Genomic DNA, 24065 nt, shown 5'->3' on the forward strand with positions numbered 1-24065 from the left:
GCTTCCTATTCCCCCCAATTGTCACCCACTTTCTAGTCCACTCTCTGTATTTATACCCTTCTCAAGCCTCATCTGCCTCTCATTAGTCCCAGCTCCTTCCCCATTACTTATCCCTTCTGCACTTCCAGCTCCGTTCTTATGGCTTACCTCTTAGCCAGATTCCCATTTCCCCTTTTACCTCTCCCATTTCCACTCTCACATTCTGCAAAGACTAATCCTCTTCCCTTGTTTCTCATCCTCTCCAGAGTCCTCTGTCCCCTACAACTGCCTCCCAACCTCTCCAGGACCTGGAACATCTCCCCTCTCCATTTTTCTGCACTCAGTCTGTCATCTCCACTCTTACTCCTTACCCATTCTCCTAGTCCTCATTGTTCTCCCTAACCCATGTTCAATTTCTTAGACCCCCACTACCTCCTCCCAACCTAATCCCCAAATCTCAGCTCTACCACTTTATTTATTTAGATTTTGCTCACACCTTTTTCAGTAGTAGCTCAAGGTGAGTTACATTCAGGTACTCTGGATATTTCTCTGTCCCAGGAGGGCTCAAAATCTAAGTTTGTGCCTGAGGCAATGGAGGGTTAGGCGACACCCAAGATCACAAGGAGCAACAGTGGGATTTGAACTGGCCACCTCTGGATTGCAAGACCAGTGCTCTAACCACTAGGCCACTCCACCTTATCTGAAGCCCAGAATTCCCACATATTCTCAATATGCAATCGATCTTAGAATGTTCTCTAGTCTCCCACCCCATGGTATAGGCAGGCAGCTGATTTGGGTGTGGATCTGAGCCCAAAGCGGATGGGCATGAAATTTTCTTTTTTTCCCCTTCCCCCACCCAGGTGCCCTCCTAAATGGAAAATCTATGCCCAGAACACACCTAACTATTGCATGTACATAAACCCATGGGTTAATTTTATGAGGGGTGGATATAGGCAAAAGTAAGTTTATATCCTAAAATTATTCTCAGAATAAAACTTTATTAAAATCCTGACATCATTGGTATAAACAATTATTCCTTTTACTCCTAATTATTGTTCAATAGTTGTAATATTCTTATGAAAATCCATTATATCCTTCAACGAGTGAAACTCTAGTGGCATTTGGCTCCATATACAGTCCAGTAATCATGCAGGGAATACCTGTGTTTTAGAGATAGCATCTTGAATAAACTCCACCCTTGTGATTGCCCTGAGCTAGTAGGGAAGTGATCTTTGAATGGGATTGCCAATGGTAGAAGTTAGGTTAACTTCGCTGTTTTAAATATTATTAAACTATATCTTAAATTTATTCAGCACAGTAGCTGACAGCCATAGCTATCTAATCAGAGCTGGTGGATGATGCACCTTAACTTTTAAGAGACTTTTACTGAGAAGCAGCAAGCCTGTTAGGTTTCAAATTAGCCGTTTTCATAGTGATGGTCTAGTTCTTTTAATATGATTGCAATCCACACTGATCCATTAATAGTTTGTTGCAAAAGATAAGTTTTACTGTAACTCAGATATTTACAATAACAGCATACCAAAATTTTAACGTGGATTTTTCTTGTCTAATTGATGACACTTAGTACTTTACAGGCCACAATAAATAAAGATTTTTTAAAAAGTCAAGGGGATATACTTAAGCTCCCACTTCTAGAAGGAATGATTGACCTATTGTGAAATGTTTGTAAAGATTTGGATCCCTGATGCAGTTTGATATTTGAAACACAAGACAATGTTGGGTTTCGCTCCTGCAGGAATAATAAAATACCTGTTTAGCATGCTACTTGCGGTCAGAGTTCACTAGTGCATTATTTCACGTGCTCAGGAGCTCTGATCATGGGGCGGTAGTAAACGCGGGCGCTAATAGCCTCTAGCACCTGGGTTTGTTTTTTATCATCGGCCCATCGGTTTCCTAGGGCCATCGGTCTGATTCCTTTTAACCATGACAGTATCTTGCAAAGTCAATTTCCTGAGTTCAGAAAGGAGAGAATATTGGCCAGAGAATACAGTTTGACATTTTTTTTCCAGAGCAGCCAGGAAAGGCCACCCTCACATCTTAAAAATAAGCTCTGCCTATCCTTGAAATATTTATTGTCCATAGGAGTTCTTTTACTGTTATTATGCACCTAGCGGAGCAAAAAATAAAACACCGTGGGACACATGCAGGTGTCCTGTGGTAACTCAGAAATCTGCATGCACTAACCATGTGCTAAAATATTTTTCTACATTTTTTTGAGGGGGAGTGTCATGGGCAGAGAATGGGTGTTCCTGCATTAACCAATTAGTGCATCTTTACTACCATGCACTAAATTGGTTACCACATGGATAACACAGGAGCCCATATTGCCTACAAAATGGGTGAAAGTGCTCACGCAGTAATTAAAAAAAAAAAGGCTGCACACTAACGGCAAAATTAATGCATGGTCATTAATGCAAAAAAAAAAATAGAACAGAACCATTTTTATGATGGTGGTAAAAATGGCCTTTAGCACGTGGGAAAGACATAAAAGCAACTAAGGTCACTTTTTACTGCAGCATAGTAAATGAACTCTACAATTATTAATATTTAGGCAGATGTGACAGGAGGAAAGAGACGTACAAAAAAGTGTAAAAGTAGACTAGAATGACAATAAATTGGACATTGAGAAAAGAAGTGTGAAAAGGCCAATTATGAGGGAAAAGAGTAGGAGAATGTCAACATAAGGCAGATAGGAAGCAGTGTGTGAAGTGCAAATATTTAAAGTAAAGGGACAGGTGGGAGAAAGGCACACGGTAGGAAAACAGGCTGTGAACAGGATTGGAAAGGAAAGAAGATTTGGAGCTCAGAGCAAGTTACAACTAGGTACAAAAGGTGGCTGTCTGCCAAAAAGGGCTTACAATCTAAGGGGGCAAATCTGCAGGCACCACAATGGGGCATGCTCAACGCCAATTCTATTAATGGCTTCTGTACATGCTCAAGCCATCACAGTATATTAGCACAAAGCTGTTTTGGTGCGCCAAAAGTTAAGTTTACCAACTTATGTCATGTCAATAGCTAGTGTAAGCTTGTGTGCCTAAGTGCATTGTGCAACTGATAGTATTCTAGAAGTTATGCGCATCGCTTGGCAACATGCCCATGTAGATACCCCTTGTAGTTGTGCCCTAGGAGACTTACATGTGCCAGTTACAGAATAGCTTCTAGCACTTATGTACATAACTTTCAATTATTGATACCATCAATTATTGATACCAGTCGCTTGAGTAAGTGCTAGCATTCTGTAACATACGTTCGCTACTGGTGCCCAATTTTAGGTGCCAGCTTATAGAATTGCCTTTTAAGCTTGTGTACCTGGAGGGTTAAGTGACTTAACTCAAGGTCACACAAGAGTATCAGTGGGAGATGCAAGATTTCCAGTCCGCTTCTCTAAGCACTGGCAACTACTCCTATCTCCAATAACAGCCATCAGAAAAGTACGAAGGAGGGTAGTTAAAAAAAATCAACACGATGAAAAACCATGATATGAATTTAAATTAATCTTTACATTTATTCTTGTAATGTAACTCTCTTATTTGGAGAATACAATTAAAGGAGGATCTTGTGTATAGCTCAAAAGAGCAGCAGTCTGATCTTAATAAACCAGATGTTTTACACATGAAAGTATGTAAAGTATGTAGAAACTCTTCCTGTAGATTTCAGAGGATGTTAAAAGCAGAGCTTATGGAAAATTTCCACCTAAAATTATTTAAAGGTGGGGCACATAGGACACCATTTCTCCTCATCCTTGATTTGAAAAATGTCTTGAGAATGCATCTGTTGTTGAAAAAACAACAACAAAATCTTGTCTATAATTCATCCAGCTGAATGCAATGATAATCCAGAGAAAGAAAAAGTGGATCTGTAGCTAGTTCTGCAGTAGCAACACAAATTCCTTCCAGACTCCAACTATGGCAATTAGCTTAAGACTCTGGGTCAGTTCTTTTCCCTAGAGTCTGTCACTGGTTAAGAAAAACCTGGTGTATTATTTATTGTAACTTAACAATATACATTCATCCTTGCCTATCGTCTCTTCTGAGTTCAGAAAATTCCATTTTGTAATAAGTATCTCCAAACCTTTTTGTTATTTCACAATATATTGCTTTTGGTTTCCTCACTGGACTTTGCAATAAAGTGGCATATCAAATTCAGTCAACCAACATTTCACATGAAGATGTCTGTGGTCTCACAGATGCCTCTGTTGAGGTGATTTGTGTCAAACATAATTATAGGAATGGTGCATTTTATCCATGAGCCATATTAAACTTTTTGCAATTTTGATGGATTTAAGATATTACCATGTAGGCACAATGAGCTGCAAACACTAAAGTTGACACACAGGTAGCTTAAATGCATTGCCTGTAACAGAATCTTAAGGATCCATTAAACGAATGTGAATGTCAAACACAATCCATGCAATTGATTCATTTAATTCATCTTATTTATTGGTGACCTGCACTTTCCATGTGGCAGGTCAAAAACGTAATATATAAAAAAAAAGTATTTTCCCTGCCTATTCATTTCACTAGTCACTCTAAACAGCCAGTGCAGTAGAGTTCGGAGAATTCAACATTCATTTTCAGTTACAAAATATTAGTATCAGTTTTAATGAGTTTGTGATTCTATTTTTAAAATCTCTATATACCTTCTCTAATGTAAACAATAGCATTCAGTCTCTGATTTGCAGTCAGTTTTTATGAGGCCTTCTAGGGATTTCGATTTTGGCCCAAATGGTTCATCCTGCTCCTGTAGGCTTCCAATTCAATTGGAAATGACCTATATTAGAACAATGGCACCACAAGCCTTCTTTCACAACTGGAAAGGTTTTTACACCCCCCCCCCCCCCCCCCTTTCAATCCGTTTAAGTCACCACAGTAACAATCCTCAACCAAAAGTCAGAGCACAATGCCCTCCAGAACCCACTATGAACTCTTCCCAGGTCTGGTGAGCAGGTGTTTCTTTTGAGTGATGACTCCCTTCCCAAACCCAAAGAACTACCAAGGTTGCCCACAAAGCATCCTTAGCCCTCAAAGGAGCAGAAGCTGGGCCCAGGAATAAAACCCATATTTCCCACAAGACAGTGCACAGCACTGCCACTAGACAGGCCTTGATAAGGCCGCCTTCACCCTTTTATGCCACTTCTAATATTTATTTATAAAATCAGAAATACAAGGTATTCATGCACAAGAGATATGAAGCAGAAAGCTACATGTTCATAGTTCATACCTCTTAAAAAAAAAACCACAAAGTCCCTCTCTTCTGTAACAGGCTTGGGATGTATCTAGGATATATAACATGGTCTACTTGGTCTTATAAAGTACAAATACACAATGTCATAAGCATAAAAGTAAAGTCTAGCCTTACCATTACCAAAACTTACAAATTTTTCCAGTAGTGTACAGGTATGATTCATGCTGAATAACTGACAGATTAGCTAATTGTTGGAAGTATAAAGAGGATGTAGTCAGTTATGTTATATTTATCTGATTCGGATATTTTAGGCTTAAATGTCCAAAACCTGGCTGTGCCACCAAAATAAATGGGTTAATTCGTACCTAGTAGGAGCAGCAAAATAATCATATGCCGTACAATGAACTGGATTTTGAAAAACCTTCAGAAGTAGAGATGTACTGAATATGTTTGATATGAACCAATATCACAAACAGTACTTAAGTGCTCTGCTACATACTGCAATAGATACGCATACTAGCAATGTGACAAACACATACTATAAATACTCTGAAAGGCAGTACTGTGACAATTTTAGTCATTTTTATAGGACATACATAATTAATACTATAGATATACCATTTTGTCATCACTATTCTGTAAATCTTCACGCCATGGTTTTATATTCTCCATACTTTTCTTTTAACATTGTACAAAACCCCTCAAAAGCCAGATTTGTTTCAGAACGTGAGGCATGAGTGAGAATCTCTACACTTAATGAAGGGTTTAATTTTCCTGAGCTGCAGAAGAACTTCAAAACAGAGAACCCACAAACTGACCAAGTCAAGGTGCAGGATGTAGGTTTATTTATGCCGCTGGTCTTCTGCGCAAAATCCTCCAATGATGCAATGAATTCACACCAACATCCCTCTCTAAACAACTCGCCACTGCATAATACTCGTATCTTTTCCACCCGTTGAGATGAGATGGCTGTCTTCATATAGAAAATCAACATTGGTAACATGACTGCTATGTCCACCGTATACATGACTAGGAGCCTAAAAGAAGAAAACAATTTATGTTGTATGGTAACGGTGGAAATTTCCATAATAGCATTTTCCCATCACTCCTTTTCCATCTAAGCGCTACGTTCCATTCCATTACAAATGCATCTCAATGGCACAAACATTAAACCGTGTACTCTGAGGGGAATAAAATAACTTACCCTAAACTGTGAGCAGGGATACGAGAAGAGGTGCACTTTGCCAAAATCATCTCCAGTTGAAAGAAGTTTTTTCTCAAGTGATCTGCACACAGCATTGATATCAGTCCCATCTGAGCCTTCTGGCCATACTCCTGCAGCATAGTTCACAACAGCAAGTCAATATTTATTTCTCTGATGTGAAAGAGAGTTTATTTAAAGTATTGCTTAATGGAAAGTTATACAAGCCAAAACAGCAGCAGAATTCAAGCTTGCTCAGGACAGACCCAAAAGGATCTTAGAGGTGGAAGGAGGGAGAACACCACAGATGGAACAAGACCTATGACAGCACAATAGGCTGCTTCAAACAGGCATATTGCATGGACCAATAGGTCCTTTTCTGCCATAATCTTTTATATTTCTATACAACTTATTTTGAAAACTACAGAATGGAATTTATTATTTGTGAAAGAAAAATGTCTTCCTACAGAGAAGCAGATTCATCTGAAGAAGGGATTTATTTCGTCACACATATCTTTTTGGATTCTTCTCATTTTGGGCCAATAGAAAGGTGTTTCATTTAATTAATTAATTGGGATTTATTAACTGCCTTTATGAAGAGATTGATCTAAGGCTGTATACAGCAAGTATAGTTTAACATAAAACTTACAATTTTGTTAACAGCATAACACTAATAAAATAATCAAGAATAAACAAATACAATAAATGAGGTAAACTTGAAAACAGTAAATGTGTCACCAAAATAAATATTTTGGAATTTGAGATTTCTCCATGCCAAGCACTTCAGTGTACATACACTACAGCTGTGAGATGGACCACGGTGACAACTTATATCAGCCAAGACCCTCCCCTCAATTCAGCCTCACATTTACCAACTATTTGGTTCTGCAGAACACATGAACCTGGGAATAGCTATCAACTGTGCCCAGATCACAACAATCAAAATGTACACTTGTTTTTCCTAAGCACATGGAGTGCAAAGCACTTTCCAGAGGTTGGGGGAAGGGGCTGAAGTCTTTGGTTCAGACTGTGGGTTTTTCCAATGTACTACCTACCTATGGAAAGGGAGATGAAAGACTACATAATACAGAAAATTCAGTAAGTGGCTCAAAGCCTGGTGTCAACAAGAAGGTTTTAGATGTATAGGAGGATAGGGCAATATATGGAAAAACAAAGGCTCTATTGTAATGCCAGCATCACTACAGTATGAATGATCCTCCATGTCCTTTCCCAAATACTCATTCTTCTTTCAGAATAAATGACCTTAGTTGTACATAAGCATAATCAAATTCTAAACATGTCAAAATTATCCTGTAGGAAATCTTCAAGCTTGGACTCACATCAGCCTCTATCAGGAGTAAATGTATTTGGGTGTGAGGAAACAGGTGTGTATTGTAGTTGAATGAATGGTGCTTTGTAGGAGAGTGCAAGGTGGTAATGGAGGTTCCATGGTGGCTTCTTCCCCTGCATGCTCTGAATATCTTGCTTCTTTTGTCAAATATTTGCTTTCATGACAGCTGTTATTCAGATACAGCTCAACTGTCTCTATTAATCTAGCAGAGCTAAAAGTATTTTATGCAAACTGGGCATTTTTAGATGTTGAGGGCTTTTTTTTTTTTTTTGGTTCTGGCTTTCTTATGAAATGTTGCCAGTAGGACATGATTGCTTTTATTCTTTGACGAGTTTTCAAAGCACAGATTCAAGACATTGACCCAGAATCTATCTCCCACTTTACCCTCCTCTCTCTATCACCTGTCTCTACCTACCTACCCACCCATTTACTACCCATCCATCCTTCTATTATGTTATACTTAATTTCCTACTTTACATAACAAAATTCTGTGTTACCTATTACTATGTAAGCCGCATTGAGCCTGCTTTTAGTGGGAAAGTGCGGGATACAAATATAATAAATAAATAAATGAGATTTTTTTGGATTAATGATTTCATAATGGGACAATGGTCTGAATATGCTTTAACCTTCAATAATCTGAAAATTCCCTTAATTCTCTGAATTTTATTCATAAGTGCACATGTGAAACAATGTCATCAGCTGTGAGCTCCTTCTGACTGGGATATAATTTAAAGGAAAATTCAACTTATTTAGTATTTCAGTATTAGTCACATACAGGTACAAAAGCCTTACCAAGGGGAGGAGGTGACATTGCCTGACAAAATGACAGAGGAGCTCCTATGGTGGAATATATCAAATCCTATCATTTATTGGTGAGACTGTAATATTTATTACTTCTGGAACCTCAGGGGGCACATCTCTAGGATAGCAAAAAAGACCTTTGACTTAGAAGAACTTTCTTATGCAGGTTCAGGCCTAGCGACCGGGAAGCAGCAAACATGCAGAGATGGGGTTATTACTTTTTAAGAGTACTTAAGTAAAAGTATTGGCTTCAAAAGCAGTGAAGTAGAAAGTCATATTTCCCCCCCCCCCCCCCCCCCAAAAAAAAAATACTCAATTAATACAGTACAACTCTTAACAAGTTGGACCACAGAATCTAGTATGTTTACAAGCAAATTTCCAGGGGGTCACACAAGGTCTTCCTAGAAATAAAAACAAAACTGGATTAATATAGACACTTGATGCTAACAAAATATCTGGCCTTTTTCACATAAGAACATACATAGCCCATTATAAAGTACATAATAACCACAAACTAACAACAGAAATATGTAGACAAAAAAGAAAGCATTGTTTCTAGTTGATTCCCTGCAGGTTCAAGAGGGATCAGGGAGAACCCAATTTATGAGTATGATCATTTAAAGAGCGGAATGTAAGGAATAGTAAGAGAGGCCAAACAGCCAGGAGTACTGTCATGCACCGCTCTATGAGTTAAAACTAATATCTTACATTTAATCCTGCATTTAATGAGCAACCAATGCAGTCGTAAAAGTAAAGGAATAAGATGATCTCAACTCTTTGCTTGACATAAGGGATGAGGGACTGTATTTTGTAAGGTTTGTAAACTCTTCAAATTAGTTTTAGAAAGACCCACATAGAATAAAAGACATGCGAGAGGATGTGTTTAAAGAGAAAACCCACTCAAACTTAAGGGGAAGCAATTTCAAAAATTCATCACATGCTTTGTAGACCTTGCAGGAAAAATCCAGATATATGAAAGCCTGGGAGAAAGACCTAGGAAGAATACTGCTGGAGGAGGAATGGAAACAATTGTTGAATGCACAGCTAAAGTTTGTGGTATCTGTGTGCCATACAGAGAACAAATACAAAATGCTATATCAATGGCACCTCTCGCCCTCCAGGGGTTAGTGATAGAGGCTGGCGGGAAATTAGCATCACTGGAACTTTTATATATAGTGGCAACGTCTATCTGCTCATAGTGTTTGAGGACAGTTGCTGAATTCATCAAATCCATGATAGGTGTTGATCTGACCCCATATATCTACTACCTGGGAGTTGGGGAGGAAGACACAACACCTTCAACAGTATACTACTGTATATTGATAGCTCATTTAGTATTGGCACAAAATTAGAAAAAGATGAATCTGCTTCCCTTGGGGCTGGTTCTGATACTATTGGGTCATTATTTTTACTGGGTACCCATATATAGTATGGAGCAAAGACAATAATGGGAACTGTCACTAGCCATGAATGTATTGGCTCCAGCTGGACTATGAAGCATGGAACTTGAACTCTCATACTGAACAGATTGACCAGCACAATCGAGGATCTGGGGAGACTGTTTTTTTGTTTTGTTATTGAAAACTAGGCATTTTAATGTTTGGATGTTTACTGTTGACTACATGCTTTAAAAAAAACTTAAATAACAGAAGTCTTACCAAAGACATGGAACCCTAAAGTACAGGTGTACGTAGACCATTCTATATCTCTAGTTGTTTCAACACTCACGACTTGCTTACAGGCACTAGGAATCCCTAAAAGTGAACAAAAGGAGCATAATTTTGTATCGCAATATGTGACAATTTCCCTTGTATTTTCACTGTTATTTCCTTAGCTAAGAAAGCTGGCAACAACCTGTGATTGGACTCTAGCCAAACTGGTAATACAAGAGCAGACATAGTAATTCAACCTCTTCAATGGAGTGGATGATGGCAGAAAGACAGCAAATTTGTAAACCTCGACCTAACCAAGGAATATGATCAACTTATCCAAGATCAAACAGACATGGAGCTATAACTAAACCAGAGGAGAATTCCCTCCTAATCTGAAATAAGAATGGCAAGTCAAAAATGTGTAATAGGGCAATTTTCAAAGCCATTTATGGAGACAAATAGGTATCTACCATCATTTACTACGTTACTATGGCTCTCAGATGAAATGGCCTGACTGATAAACTGTCCTCCAAAATGTGGCTAAAACATGACTATCACGGTATACAGACTTTTAGCCACATCAAGATGAGGCCTTCTAGTACACGAGTTTACACTGGCGTTGGAAAACAGTATGCATACATGGGTGTCCAAAACTACAGGCACTATTATGCACCTGTTTGGCCCCAGGCTCAAATAAGTACAAAGTACACAGATGTTTTTAAGGCATATACTTTGAACTTTGCACTTTTTGAGAATTGATGCAATATATCTACATAAAATAGCCCACGTACTTTGCACATAATGTAGGCTAATGAAAACTACCTCCAAATTTAATGATCAAGCACAATTTTCAGACAATATTGAGTACCCTAAAACAAATCATATCAGAAGTCACAAAACAGAAAAGCATCCATTTACTCACAATAGAGGATTTCATAGTCCCCAGAATTAGACACAAGGTACTGTGAGTTAACTGACCAGTCCAAGTGCGTGATGAAACTGGAATGCCCCTGCAAAAAGTAGTATGTTTTACTAATCTCATAAACATAACAAATCCTGACTTACATCTTCTGGTTCACAATTATGCATCTGTTAATATGAAGAACTGCACTTACTGAGCATTTGCCGATTCTACTATATTTTCTTCCATTCTCACCAACACCATAGATATATATATAGTTGTCATGGGAACCGATTGCTAGGAAATTTCCATCTATTGAACAAAAAAATATTTGCCAATTACAGCATATTAGTATATAGTGACCTTTATACCCAGAAGTCAGAGTTGATAGGTATATGTTATTTATATTTGCATATGACTGATGATTAAAGTGTTTAATTATTTTATGCCCAGCTTCAGAAAGAATAATCACAATATGGCAGTTAGTGTTACCCTGTAATTTCTGCAGGCTGGAAACTTGAAATGCAGCATCGTCTTTCACTGTTCTACATTAATTGATAGTTTTTAGGGAATGAGAATCATGTAGGAATCACAAGGCAGCTTTAATATTAAACCAATCCTGTAGGCTAGTCAAAACTTCATGTGATATTTAAAACACTGTTCTTAAAGCCATTTCTGCTAACCACTAATTTCTATCTATGAGATCATCTGACTTGTTACCAAGCAACTAACTGGATCTGTTCACACAGTTCAGGACTATGCTTTTAAATTCCCTCTTCAGTTTTTTGGTGGATAGGACCTGAAAATGCAACTGACAGGTCACTCAAATCTATAGGAAAAATGGGGAAAGATTCTGCAGAGTCATCTTTTAGGAAATTCTGTAAATGTGCAAATGTGTTCACTCCATAGGTCAGGTGTACTGTGACACAACCAGATCTTGCAATTGAGCAGTACTCAAATTAACAGACAGGAAACTGCATAAAAATCATGGTTTTTTCCTTGCTGGAGGCAGTCCAGTTCTTAAGAGTCCTATTTGTGGAGAACCTGGTTGCAACGGTGGCTTGTTCATGATCACTGAAGGTAGCTTGATAGATACTCCTGACATAAGCTAAAGCTGTTTATATCCCAGAAGCTTTATTACCTTGATTTGGGTTTTATTGATATATTTATGCTTACTGTACTACATGTTAAAGTTATTTTGGAAAGATAAACTCTAAAGCCAAATAAACAGAACAACTTGGCATACATAGAGGGGCATAATCGAAAGGGCCGCCCAAGTTTTGCTGAGGACGTCCTCGCAAAACGTCCCGGTGGAGGGGCGGGGAAACCCGTACTATTGAAACAAGATGGACTCTTTCATTTCGACAATATGGTCGGGGACACCCAAATCTTGAAATTTAGGTCGTCCTTAGAGATGGTCATCCCTAGACTTGGTTGGTTCTGATTTTCGGCGATAATGGAAACTAAGGACGCCCATCTCAGAAACGACCAAATGCAAGCCCTTTGGTCGTGGGAGGAGCCAGCATTCATAGTGCACTGGTCCCCCTGACATGCCAGGACACCAACCAAGCACCCTAGGGGGCACTGAAGTGGACTTCAGAAATTGCTCCCAGGTACACAACTCCCTTACTTTGTGTGCTGAGCCCCCCAAGCCCCCCCCCCCAACTGTACACCACTACCATAGCCCTTACGAGTGAAGGGGGGGCAGCTAGATGTGGGTACAGTGGGTTAAGTGCACTGCACCCACTAAAACTGCTCCAGGGACCTGCATACTGCTGTGATGGACCAGAGTATGACATTTAAGGCGGGCATAGAGGATGGCACGAAATATTTTTAAAGATGTTTTTTTGAGGGTGGGAGGGGCTTAGTGACCACTGGGGGAGTAAGGGGAAGTGATCCCCGATTCTCTCCGGTGGTCATCTGGTCAGTTCGGGCACCTTTTTGTGCCTTGGTCGTAAGAAAAACAGGACCAGGTAAAGTCGTCCAAGTGCTCGTCAGGGATGCCCTTTTTCCATTATGGGTCGAGGACGCCGATGTTCAAGTCCAGCCTTCGCTACGCCTCCGACACGTCCCCATGAACTTTGGTCGTGCCCGCGACGGAAAGCAGCTGGGGACGCCCAAAATCGGCTTTTGCTTATGCCAATTTGGGCGACCCTGTGAGAAGGACGCCCATCTTCCGATTTGTCTCGAAAGATTTGCGTCCTTCTCTTTCGAAAATGAGCCTGTGTTGCAGATACTAATAAATGGAGATTCCCTTCCATACAGAGCTTACAATCTCATTGAGAACACAAGTATGAAAAAAATTCTATCAAAGTAAACATGTTTACAAAGTAGGAAAGCTTCAGTGTTTTTGGATTGAAAAGCAATCTGAAAAAGGTGGATTTTAAGTGAGACTTGAATACATCCAGACAGAAAGCACAAGGTGCACCAACTTTGGAAGGTCACTCCAGGCATATGGTGCTGCAATAAAGCATGGAGTCTGGAGTTAGCAATGGAGCGGAAAGGAATAAGAGCAACTTGTCCAATGAATGAAAATTACAAAGGGCCTGTGGGGTGACAGGAGAGGCAGGTGGAGATGCAGAGTGAATGCATTTGTATGCTCTGAGTCTTTACTTAAAGAGGAAGCAGATTAGGAAATAGTATACTGGTAATATGGTCATAACAATGCTGGAGGCAAAATAAGTCTGGGAGATTATCTTAAAGAGACTGTACTGCAGAAACATGATTCAGCAGCACACTGGTAAGGAGGCTGCAATAATCCAAGTGTGAGAGGAAGAGAGGGTTCAGAAAAGAAAGGACGGATTTTGCAGGCCCTTATTACAGTGTTGTATCCCATTACACTGAAGCACTTACAACCTAGAAAATTTTGAACTGGTTATTTGAAATGCTACTGCAAGAAGCTGCTATAAAATTATGAAACTAAAGACTGTTCACTAGCTCTATACAATAACTTACATGATTGCACATGCATTGAAATGCAGATGATTTTCATCAGCTTTTACTTTTCATGACTGACTACAAGTAAATCCTTGAATCAGTTTTTGCATGTGCCATGGTTACTCTACACCAAGCTGTTGCACATACTTTATACAGCTACAGACATGGCAAAGGAAGGGATGTAGATTTGTTTAGGTTGTGTAGGCTATAGTTTCACAACCAACATCTAGAACTCTGACTTGCCCTTTTTAGTAACATGTGTCAACAGAAATTGAAATCAGACCACGAAATGTGAGCTTTTCTGCTTCTAACCATGAAGCGAAGGTACTTACGTGTAAGCAGGTGTTCTCCGAGGACAGCAGGCTTTATATTCTCACAAGTGGCTGATGCCGACCCGCATCACCCGGTCTGGGATTTATAAAAAGAGCTTTGTGGAGTGCGAGACCGCGTTCGCAGTCTCCTCAGTTTTATACTACAGCAAAAATAAAGTAAAAATAACAAAGGAGACAACGCCAAGGGGAGGAGGAAGGGAATGTAAGAATATAAAGCCTGCTGTCCTCATAACACCTGCTACGGGTAAGTACCTTTGTTTTCTCCCAGAACAAGCAAGCTTATTAATTCTGACAATTGTGGAATCCCTAGCATCCAGGCTCACCAAAAACAACAAACATTGGTCAATTGGGCCTTGAAATGGTGAGAACAAAACACAGATTAACCTGAAAACTATATACAATCTGAATGAGAGTGCAGCCTGGAACAGAATAAAATGGGCCTAGGAGGGTGGAGATGGACTCCAGACACAAACAGATTCTGCAACAATGACTGCTGAAACCGACTGTCGTGTCGAGTATCCTGCTAAAGGCAATAGTGTGATATGGATATATGGACTGAAGACCACGTTGCGGCCTTGCAAATTTCATCAGTGGAGGTTGACCTCGAGGGCTACCGACGCAGCCATGGCTCTGACATTGTGAGCTGTGACATGACCCTCTAGGGCCAGCCCAGCCTGGGCATAAGTGAAGGAAATGCAATCTGCCAGCCAATTAGAAATGCTGTGTTTCCCAATGGCAGCCACCATTCTGTTGGGATCAAAAGAAACAAAAAATTGGGTGGACTGTCTGTGGGGCCTGGTCCGTTCCATGTAGTATACCAATGCTCTATTGCAATCCAAGGTCTGCAAGGATGGGCATGAGGTCAGGGAAAGAATGTTGGCAAGACAATCGACTGGTTCAGATGGAACTCCGACACCACCTTTGGCAGGAACTTAGGGTGAGCATGGAGGACTACTCTGTGCTGATGAAACTTAGTATAAGGTGCATCTACCACTAAGGCACTGGTGGAGGTTTGACAGGGGGCTTTGACAAAAGCAAACCTCTCATAAAGCGAACAACTAGAGGCTGTCCAGAGATGGGCTTACCTTCTACCTGCTGATAAGCACTAATTGCACTAAAGTGAACCCTTACGGAGTTGGTCTTTAGACAAGACCCTGATAGGTGCAGAAGGTATGCAATCAGTGTCTTTGAATGGCAAGCAAGGGGATCTAGGGCCTTGCTCTCACATCAGATGGCAAACCTCCTCCTTTTGAAAGATAACACCTCTTAATGGAGTCTTTCCTGGAAGCCAGCAAGACCCAGTTGAGGAACCGGACTTGGCTCCAAAAATCTTCTCATGTTGAGCCTATCTGGAAATCTGGGTCCTCTTCTTCATGCAAAGACAGAGAACACAGTTAGAGGGGGCTATGGTCGGGTCCAAGAAACTGTAGACACCAAGAATGGGTGTCTTTCCCAGAGGTCATCCAAATGCACTGGGTACAGCACTTAAAGCCGCTGGGAGCTTTCGTGGACATGGAAGAAAAACTTCCTCAGCTAAATTAAACAAAGCGATGGTGCCTGAAAAAGGGGCAAGGCACTGACACAAAAAGAAAGGGAAAGTTCCCGGCCAAAGTCAAGGCCTAAAAGCGGCTTGATGATGACAAAAAAGTAAAGGAATCTTAAACCCGGGGAAATAAACTAAAAACTTAAGGGAAACAAAGAAAGGAGATTCTAAAACAGGAACTCAATGAACGAAAAATAGCCAAAAGGCACCAAAAAAGCTCTTTAGGACCGAGAGATGTGAGGAGACAGTATAAAAATATGCCCTCTCTTCACCGCTGTAGAAAAAGAACTGAGACCGCATTTGCGCACTCACGCATGTGCGATGGAGCGTGTCTCGTACTTCACAAAGTTCTACTTATACAGTGAAACCTCGGTTTTCATCGATAATCCGTCCGAAAACAATCGGCGAAATCCAAAACAGACAATTAACGAGGACGCCCAAAATCGGGAAAAGGACGTCCATCTTCCGATACAAATTGGGAGATGGATGCCCTTTTTTGACGAAATCCAAGGTAACCAACGAAAACCGAGACAAATTTCTCGTTGAGAAAATCAACGAAATCTGAAACTGACGAAAACCGACGTCAACGAAAACCGAGGTACTACTGTACTTTTATAAATTCATAAACAGGGCGACGCAGGTCAGTGTCACCCACTTGTGAGAATTAAGCATGCTTGTCCTGGGAGAAATACAGAATTCATTGCATTTAGTAGCAGGCTACTTTCAATCCTAGTAAATATATGGTAATAGCTGATAGGTTACCGTTTCTCTGTAGTAAAGATATTTGTGTTCTTTTTAGGGCAGTGTAACTGTAATTTAACACTAGCTGAAGACATTGAACATATAAACAAACCTGGCGAATAACGCATCACAGACAGCTGTTCGTTTCCATCTGTATGCACAGTGACTAAGTCTTTTGTCTCTGCGTCTAATACAAACCACCTGCCAAATACAGAAAATCCACAATTAGAAATCCAATCCATTGCTAGTAACTGTGCTGTCACAAAGCCACTAAAACAAAACCAACAATGCTTAAAAATGCGCATGGCCCAGCTATTAAGAATACATTACTAGCATTTAGTTTCGGATAAGGGTTAGCCTTTAAAAATGTTCAATAAGAAGAGTTAAGTTTTCCTAAACAGTATGATCAAAGTTTATTCAGATGTGTCTCGAGATACTCTGGTGTTAACAGTTTCTACTTATACGTCCTGAGGTTCTACAAATGGGGCCTACTGTCTTCTTAGATTCCTTTACAAATGTGTTATTAGATTTCAATCTTTGAAATATGTCTCTTTTTTTCTGGACCTTCTCACCTTTCCACTTTTTTGGCCACTAACTCCTGAATTCTATAAAAGTTGCTAAAAATTGCACGTGCAAATTTGGACGTGCAATTTAATTCAACAACAAGCCAATTTGCACTGATAATTGAGATGCTAACAAGCAACTATAGGTGCTAATGGGATTTAATTAAAATTTACACATGGGTCTAAAAAGGAGGCAAAGCCATGAGAGGGCAAGGGTGGATCGGAGGTGGGGGGGGGGATTCTCATTAAATAAAGGGGATCCTCGCCTAATTTAGGTGCAGTGATTTACACCAAGGTTTAGTTGGTGTAAATGGTCATACCTAAATGAAGTCGCAGTTCCTGGCGCTACACGCTATTCTATAAATGGCCTAACTTAAGCGCCATTTACAGAATAGCACAAAGCGATATTTTTTTAGCACTAATTTTTTAGGCGCCATTTACAGAATTTAGTCCTAAGCACCCACCTTTGGAGGTTTCTTTACCGTCATTTGGAACAGGTGATAACTAATAGCTCTCTTTAATATAATGTACTGAACTTTAGTATGAGGTGTTATTTCCTGTGGTTTTCTTTTACCTCTTTTCTGCTATCCTCCTATTTTGGATCTTTACTTTGTTTCCGTTTTGATCACTTTTCTATACAAGTTATTACTTGTTTATTCTATTAAAATGTACTTAGATAAAAAAATAAAAAAGAATGTATTATATTTCCTTTCTATTCTACTTCTGACACAGTTATATAGTAAATGACATCAGATAACGACCAGCCTGGCCATCTATCTAGCCAGTAAGACAGGCTAGGATAATCTGAACAGAGAAGCAGTTACAACCCTTATTTCCTGATAGGCATACCAGAAGTGTTGCACTGGTCTTTATCTGCCACCACTTACTATTCAGTTTTGATGCTACAATCTCTCAAAAATTTCTTAGTATCTGCAAGCTCCCTACTGGCAATCTGATGACATGCAAAGCTTTTACCCATTCACTCAACAGGTATACTCTTAAATCAGCCACAACAAACAAGTCTATCAAAATTATATGTTCAGACAGCAACTAAAGAACCCTCCTTTTCATGTCACCATACAGATTCTAATGTTTCTCAAGTTTTCATGGAAACCATCTCCACATTCTAAGGAGATTTTAGTGTTCAGTTTAGTCTCAGACTTCATCTTGGTCTCTGTCCTATCAACTGACACATCTCTTATTAAAGCTATTCCAGGCAATTTTGCTATCTCTGCTAGAATAAAATCACCAGCGAGGAACGGGTTCAATCCATTGTTAAAGCAGTCTTTATACTGTTAGCAAAGCCCAAGGAGGCAACTGCCAATCTATGCCCAGCTAGAATTGGCTTTCCTGCAGCCAAACCCAGAAGAGGGGCACTTTGTGCCGAAAACAGCTAAAAGTATTAGGTTTCTCACGACTTAACATGCACATTAGGAACAATTTGATCAGTGAGGTCTGTCATATTTTGAGGATAAGATTGGTTTACTTAAGGGAATCTCCAAACAATACTTAGTTGACTACAACTTCCAAATAAGAAAAACTAGTTTTCCTAGTGGTCATTTATTCAACAAACAGAAAAACATTTTGGGATGAATCATAAAGCTACCAACATGCTTACTTGCCTGCATGCGTAACTCAGACAGGTAGTAGAAAAGATGGGTGCATTTTATTTTTTTACTGCCCAGAGCTAAAATGATGAATGGTATTAAATTTAATTTATAAGTAAATTATGAGGAATAAGTTGCGATTCTTGTCTGAAAGTCTGATATTGTATTTTAAGATGATATGGGGCAGTCAGGGTTGCTTACACAGAGTATGAAAACAAAACAGTGGATATGGATAGCAAAACTATATAGCACATAACCTTACCTTCCAGTGAGGGTTCCAATTGCAACAACAGACCCAGAAGGATGAAAGCCAGAGGACTGTGCTGGATCCTATAGTTATTTTAAAGGAAGTATATGTTTGTAGTCAGACAACAAAGATGAAAAGAAAAATAAGACTAAATTAGAACGTCTCACTTTAGAAGAAATAAAAGTCTGATTATTATAAGCAAATGCCCATGAAATACAAAGGAATGCTTTTGTTTCATTTCCCTTCTAAATCTGTAAAAAAAAAAAATTATATATATATATATATATATATATATCCTTGCTTGCTCCCCTCCTTCAGACACTTCCTGAAACACAGGAAACTTATCAAGCATGCAAAAAGTCTCAATCCGGGGGTCCAATGCACTCTTTGTTAACTGCAAGTCAGACAACAGAATCCAAACTACAATCTCGCACAATCTCTTAAGGAGTTTTTAAAAATTAAGCTGCGTTAATTATTGTGTACAGAGAGCTCTACCCAAAAAGGTACAGAAGCAGAATAGTTTATACAATTTATTCCAGTACCAAGGGTAGGAAGCAAGCAGCACTAGTGCTGTTAAACCCACATGGATTTCAATGAACCTTTGCTAGCAGCTTCTTCTATACTTCTATAGCTACAGCAGCAATGGGCAAATGTAAATACAAAAAAATTGTCATTAATAAAGTGAAAAGCTAGAACTACCGGGCTAGTGCAGTGGACTTTGATCCTGGGGATCTGAGTTCGATTCCCACTGCAGCTCCTTGTGACTCTGGGCAAGTCACTTAACCCTCCATTGCCCCTGGTACAAAATAAGTACCTGAATATATGTAAACCGCATTGAATGTAGTTGCAAAAACCTCAGAAAGGCGGTATATCAAGTCCCATTTCCCTTTCAGCAGCAGTAGTGGACCACAAAATCCTTTCCGCAGAAACCTTCCATTTGCTCTTCCCTGTTTTGAAGAATCATGAGTGGAGTTGCCAAGGGTTTATGCTAACAGCAAACGGCAATTATGCTGCCCATAGTTCTATTGGTGAGATGCAAAACTATTCCAAAATATTTTGCCAGTTTTTTGACAATCTTCACACAGTTATTTTTAATTCTCTTTGGCAGATCATCCCTAAGCCAGCAGGGCTGACTCCCCAGTCCTATGAGATTTGAGACTAGCACTGAAGCTATATCCCTCCTTAGACTTACATGATCCCATCCAGCCATCACAGGCACTGGACCACTCCTCTGTGAGAAGGCTGCAGGGCCTGACCACCACAATCTAGTTATCATGATATGCAGAGATGCCATTTTGCTTTAAACAGTTACCATGATTTTCAGTCAACAGGATTTGATCCTTATTAAAAATTAGTATCTGGAGAAAGGTTATGTTCTTATAGACTGGTGCAAGAGTTCCCAGAAAAGAGGAGGAAGAGGGTAAGAATATAATATGTTTTGAAGAAATTGTGAGAAATGGACTCAACTGACTGATATTCAGGAAGTGGCAGGGCTCGATCAATTCACAATAAAGAAAACATCGTGACAGTTGAAGAACCTAGTAGTGAAGTGATGCACTTTAGGAGAGGTGGCCGATGTGCATGTAGGCTTATTGCAAATTTATTCTGGATGACATATCCCAAATTATATTGAAATTGGTCAAGTCTTGACAGAGTTAGGCAGAAAACAAGCTTTGTATCTTGAACCGATACTCTCATATCACCCCTCTCCTCAAGTCGCTTCACTGGCTCCCGATTCACTACCGTATTCAGTTCAAGCTTCTCCTAATGACCTTCAAATGCACTCAATCTGCAGCCCCCCATTACCTCTCTACCCTCCTCTCCCCCTATGTCCCCACCCGTAACCTCCGCTCTCAGGACAAATCACTCCTATCTGTACCCTTCTCCACCACCGCTAACTCCAGACTCCGTCCCTTCTGCCTCGCATCACCTTATGCCTGGAACAGACTCCCCGAGCCCATACGCCATGCGCCCTCCCTGCCCATCTTTAAGTCCTTACTCAAAACCCATCTCTTCTCCCTTGCTTTTGGCGCCTAACCACCTTCCCCATTCATGATACACTGACTACATAGTTTGTTACCTTTAGATTGTAAGCTCTCTTGAGCAGGGACTGTCCTTCCCCATGTTTTAACTTGTACAGCGCTGCGTAACCCTAGTAGCGCTATAGAAATGCTAAGTAGTAGTAGTAGTAGTAGTTGTGTGTGTGTGTACGTGAATGTTTGTTTCTCCTTCCTTAGTGTCCACAACAGATCACAATTTATGGAATATATAAATCCCCCCCCCCCCCCCCCCCCACACTAATAGCACTGAAGCTCCAAAATAAGCTTCTGCCCTGGCAGAAATATCTATAGTGTTTGGAAAAGGTACGACATGAAGACCATGCTGCTGATCTACAGATGCCCTCCACTGTAACCGCCAACCATTTTGCCCAAGAGGTAGTAATTCCTGTTGTAGAGTGAGCCTTGACATCCACAGGTGGCTAATTGCCTACCAGAATGTATGCCAAGAAAATGGAGTCTATCAACCAACAAACAATAGCAACTTTGGAAGTAGGCATGCCTTCCTTGGCAAATAAGACAAAGAGATCAGATCACCTAAATTCATTCATAACTTCCAGGTATCACAGAAGAGTTTTACAAACATCCAGCAACTTTAATGAGTCAATCCTTTCTGCAATCTTCCTGGTGAAAAGAAGGAAGATATAAAGGCCAATTTAGTTGAAAGGAGGATACCATTTTGTCAGGAAGAGCCTGTTCAGATTGAAACTCCAGCTTCCATAACATGAAAAAAGGGGTCTCTACACGAGGTTTGGTGATACTTCATCATGCAACACTTCATCACGTAAGATAAATATATTCAAATAATATGAGTGGAAAACTTGCAACAAAATATGTTTATATTTATTAGGGCTTTGTATACCACCTTTTACTATATAAAAAATAAAGTGGTTTAATGAGTCTCGCTAAGGGTCCTGTGTACTAAGGTGCACATGCTGTGTAGACGCCCACAGGAATATTATGGGCATCTACAGAGTTAGCGCATGCAAATGCTTAGTGCACGCTAAAAATGCTACTGCACTTCTAACAAAGCTTAGTAAACAAGGCCCTAAAACTTCTTACACATAAAAATTTCATGAGGCTCATATTTAGGCTCAGAAGAACAGTATTTTCGCCGGACATTTCAATCACATGCAGAAAGCTAAATGTACTCAAATTATATGCATAGAAAACTTGCACAGCAAATTGAGCAAAAAAATATATATTTAAAATGGCGCATAACACATTATGCACAATCACTATGAATGGAAACGTGCACAAAGGTGATGAAAGGTCAATACGGCAACATTTTATTACAACAGGTAATTACATATAACATATCACAGTTGAGTTTAGGAGGATGGGAACGTGGTGAGGGAAGGAAGTGAGGTAGCATCTTGGAGACCTGTGTAGATAAAACAGGAAAGAGAATCAGGGCCACGTGGCTTCAGTATATGTATAGCAAGGCTCATATTTAGGCACAGAAGAACAGGTGCCAATGTATGCTGGCACTTCTGGTTTGCTTTAGACACACACAAAAGTCACGATTTCTTGCATGCTCCCCATATTTGCTGCAAGTTTATTATGCATATAATTTGAATGGACAATATCGTGGTGTGCCACTAAGGAAGAATTCTGGAGACATCCCTTGAAACACACAAGAGCTGCTACCTGTACTTTTAAAGAATTTAAGGCCAAGCCTTTCCTAAATCCATCCTGCAAGAAGGATAAAATATTGGCTAGGGACGACTAAAAAGGAGAAGTGGCTCTCTCAGAGCACTATGCTTCAAAGGTCCTCTAAACTCTGGTATATGCAACTGAACCAGATCACTCCCTAGGCCTGTAGGGAAAACCTTTCTTTCTTAGTTTGGGCCTTTCAAGAGCCAAGCCTTAAGACCAAAGGGAGACAGAGCTTCCATCTGGATTGGACCATGAGAGAAAAGTCCCTTGTGAAGAAAATGATGATGTAATGGCCAGTCTATCTGGAGTTGAATGAGATCTGTGCACCAAGGTTATCTGGGCCACCCAACCAAGATGATGGTGGAGAACTTAGTCTATCATTGGCCAAAGAAGGAATACATACAGCAGGGAGTTCCATGGCCAAGGCTGATGTAAGGTATTCAAGGCGTTCTGAACCATACTCTCTTTGACAACTGAACAGGTTTTCTCTGGGTCAGGCCGGGGGGAGGGATCTGCTGGGGGTGGGGGGAACTGCTTCTCTGAATTGGAGGTAGTTTGGGGTTCTAACAAAGGCCCCAGGCACAGGAATTGTTTTCTACAAATATATTTCATGGATTTTTGTTTTTGTCTTGTTCAGAAGCTGGGGTGGGGGGGGGGGGGGGTCTGAGGGTACCAGGGGTTTCGGTGTTGTACTGTTTCTTTTGTAATGTGATTCAATTAAAAAAAATGAAAATAAAAAGCCTGAGTGGAGTGGAACTGGTAGACGCAAATCGCTTGTTTACTCTTTCCAAAAATACAAGGACTAGGGGCCATGCAATGAAGATACCAAGTAGTAAATTTAAAATAAATGGGAGAAAATATTTTTTCACTTAATGTGTAATTGGACTCTGGAATTTATTGCCAGAGAATGTGGTAAAAGCAGTTAGCTTAGCAGGGTTTAAAAAGTTTGGATAATTTCCTAAAAGAAAAATCCATAAGCCATTATTAAGATTGGACTTATTTCTAGGATTAAGTAGCATAAAATCTGTTTCCAGGTACTTGTGACCTGGATTAGCCACTGTTGGAAACTGTATACTGGGATGGTGGACCTTCAGTCTGTCCCAGTACGGCAATGCTTATGTTCTTATGTTATGTTCTCATATGAGTTCTCACCCAGCTGAGTATGTCTTATGTTATGTTCTCATATGAGTTCTCACCCAGCTGAGTATGTCTAAGGTGGCCACCACTGATCTTAATGCACAAGGTATTACACTTCAGACTAAATCTTTTGTCTCCTGAAAGCAGAA

General features: G+C 40.0%; 1 protein-coding gene across 4 annotated transcripts in view; it reads right to left on the minus strand.

The window, feature by feature from the left end:
* Window positions 1-3515: 3515 nt before the first annotated feature.
* Window positions 3516-24065, minus strand: part of EML1 (EMAP like 1) — a 199531-nt gene continuing 178981 nt past the window's right edge. For all 4 annotated transcript variants that reach the window (XM_030213925.1, XM_030213926.1, XM_030213924.1 and 1 more), the window contains 7 exons: window positions 19079-19146; window positions 16759-16847; window positions 11308-11405; window positions 11115-11202; window positions 10199-10294; window positions 6389-6519; window positions 3516-6221 (listed from right to left, as the gene is read on the minus strand). In XM_030213925.1, the coding sequence (XP_030069785.1) occupies window positions 6096-6221; window positions 6389-6519; window positions 10199-10294; window positions 11115-11202; window positions 11308-11405; window positions 16759-16847; window positions 19079-19146 (696 nt within the window). In that variant the 3' untranslated portion in view covers window positions 3516-6095. The remainder of the gene's footprint in view (window positions 6222-6388; window positions 6520-10198; window positions 10295-11114; window positions 11203-11307; window positions 11406-16758; window positions 16848-19078; window positions 19147-24065) is intronic.

The sequence above is a fragment of the Microcaecilia unicolor genome, chromosome 9 (assembly GCF_901765095.1).
Source record: "Microcaecilia unicolor chromosome 9, aMicUni1.1, whole genome shotgun sequence".
NCBI lineage: Eukaryota > Metazoa > Chordata > Amphibia > Gymnophiona > Siphonopidae > Microcaecilia > Microcaecilia unicolor.